The sequence below is a fragment of the Emiliania huxleyi genome (assembly GCF_000372725.1).
Source record: "Emiliania huxleyi CCMP1516 unplaced genomic scaffold EMIHUscaffold_350, whole genome shotgun sequence".
Taxonomy (NCBI): Eukaryota; Haptophyta; order Isochrysidales; family Noelaerhabdaceae; genus Emiliania; species Emiliania huxleyi.
The window spans coordinates 4,092-5,433 of NW_005199362.1; the positions used below are offsets into that span (position 1 = coordinate 4,092).

At 73.5% G+C, this 1,342-nt stretch overlaps 1 protein-coding gene across 1 annotated transcript in view; it reads left to right on the forward strand.

Annotated features, from left to right (window-relative positions):
- The window catches only part of EMIHUDRAFT_117574 (hypothetical protein), a gene marked incomplete at both ends in the record, with an annotated part of 2,751 nt that overhangs the window by 1,217 nt on the left and 192 nt on the right, over positions 1 to 1,342 (forward strand). Inside the window, 2 exons of the mRNA XM_005772748.1 lie at positions 155 to 214; positions 867 to 926. Coding sequence (XP_005772805.1) covers positions 155 to 214; positions 867 to 926 — 120 coding nt within the window. The remainder of the gene's footprint in view (positions 1 to 154; positions 215 to 866; positions 927 to 1,342) is intronic.

Sequence of the window (1,342 nt, forward strand, 5' to 3'; positions counted from 1 at the left end):
GGGGGGGGGGGGGGGGGGCCACTCCTAAGGGCCGGGGGTTCTGTTTTTGATTTTCTGGGGAGGGGCGGCCCCCCCCCCCCCACCTTGCGGGTCCCCCTTTGGGAACCTTCCTTCAACCCCCCCCCCCGTTCCCCCCCCCGGGGCACCTTTGCAGAAGGGGCGGTGCAACCGGCGCGAGTGCATGTTCCGCCACGACGACAGCGGCCAAATCGAGGTGCCGTAGCAATCGTCGAATAGCAGAGCGGCCGCGCGCGCGCGGCAGCGGCGGCGGCGGCAGCGGGGAAGCGGCGGCAGCGGGGAAGCGGGGAAGCGGCGGCAGCGGGGAAGCGGCGCGGCGGCAGCGGGGAAGCGGCAGCGGGGCAGCGGCGGCGGCAGCGGGGCAGCAGCGCCAGCGCGGCAGCGGGGTTTTGGGGGGACGCGGCGGCGGCGGCGGCGGCGGCGGCGGCGGCGGCACACAATCCTCTTCTCCCCCCTCCCACCACCACCACCACCACCACCGGCACCACCACCACCCTTGAGGGCCGGCGGTGGCGGCGCGCGGCGCGGGTGCGGGCGCGCGTCTCGCGGCGCGGGTGCGGTGCGGGGCTTGCTTTGTGCGCGGCGCGGGTGCGGGGCTTGCTTTGTGCGCGGCGCGGGTGCGGTGCGGGGCTTGCTTTGTGCGCGGCGCGGGTGCGGGGCTTGCTCAGAGAGCGGCGGGCGCCTACCCCTCTCGGGGGCTAGTCCTCCCTCTTACGGCTGCGCGGGCCTGTGGCACCGGCAGCTGCACGCCCAACGCCACCGCCGCTGAGTCGCGCCCCTTTGGCGCGTGGCGCGCCGACCCCCCCCCCTCCCCCCTCCCTCCCCCCCTCCCCCCGTGCCGTCTTCAGGAGTGCCGCGAGTTCATGAACGGTCGCTGCTCGCGCGGCGACGCGTGCCGCTTCAAGCACGTGGGCGAGGGTGATCTCCCCCATATCTCCCCATATCTCCCCATATCTCAAGCACGTGGGCGAGGGTGATCTCCCCCATATCTCCCCATATCTCCCCATATCTCAAGCACGTGGGCGAGGGTGATCTCCCCCATATCTCCCCATATCTCCCCATATCTCCCCATATCTCCCCATATCTCCCCATATCTCAAGCACGTGGGCGAGGGTGCGCGCGGAGCCCGAGACGAGCCCAGGGGAGGGACCCCTGGGGAGGGACCCCCGGGGGAGGGGGTTCGGGAGGGGGCCTGGGGAGGGGCCGGAGGTCCGCACACGCGCCGGCGAGGGTGTGCGTGCGTGGTCGAGCAGACACACGCACAAGACGCAGACACAGGCGCACGCACGCTCAGTCGCCGCCTCCCTACCGCCCTGCCCCGGGG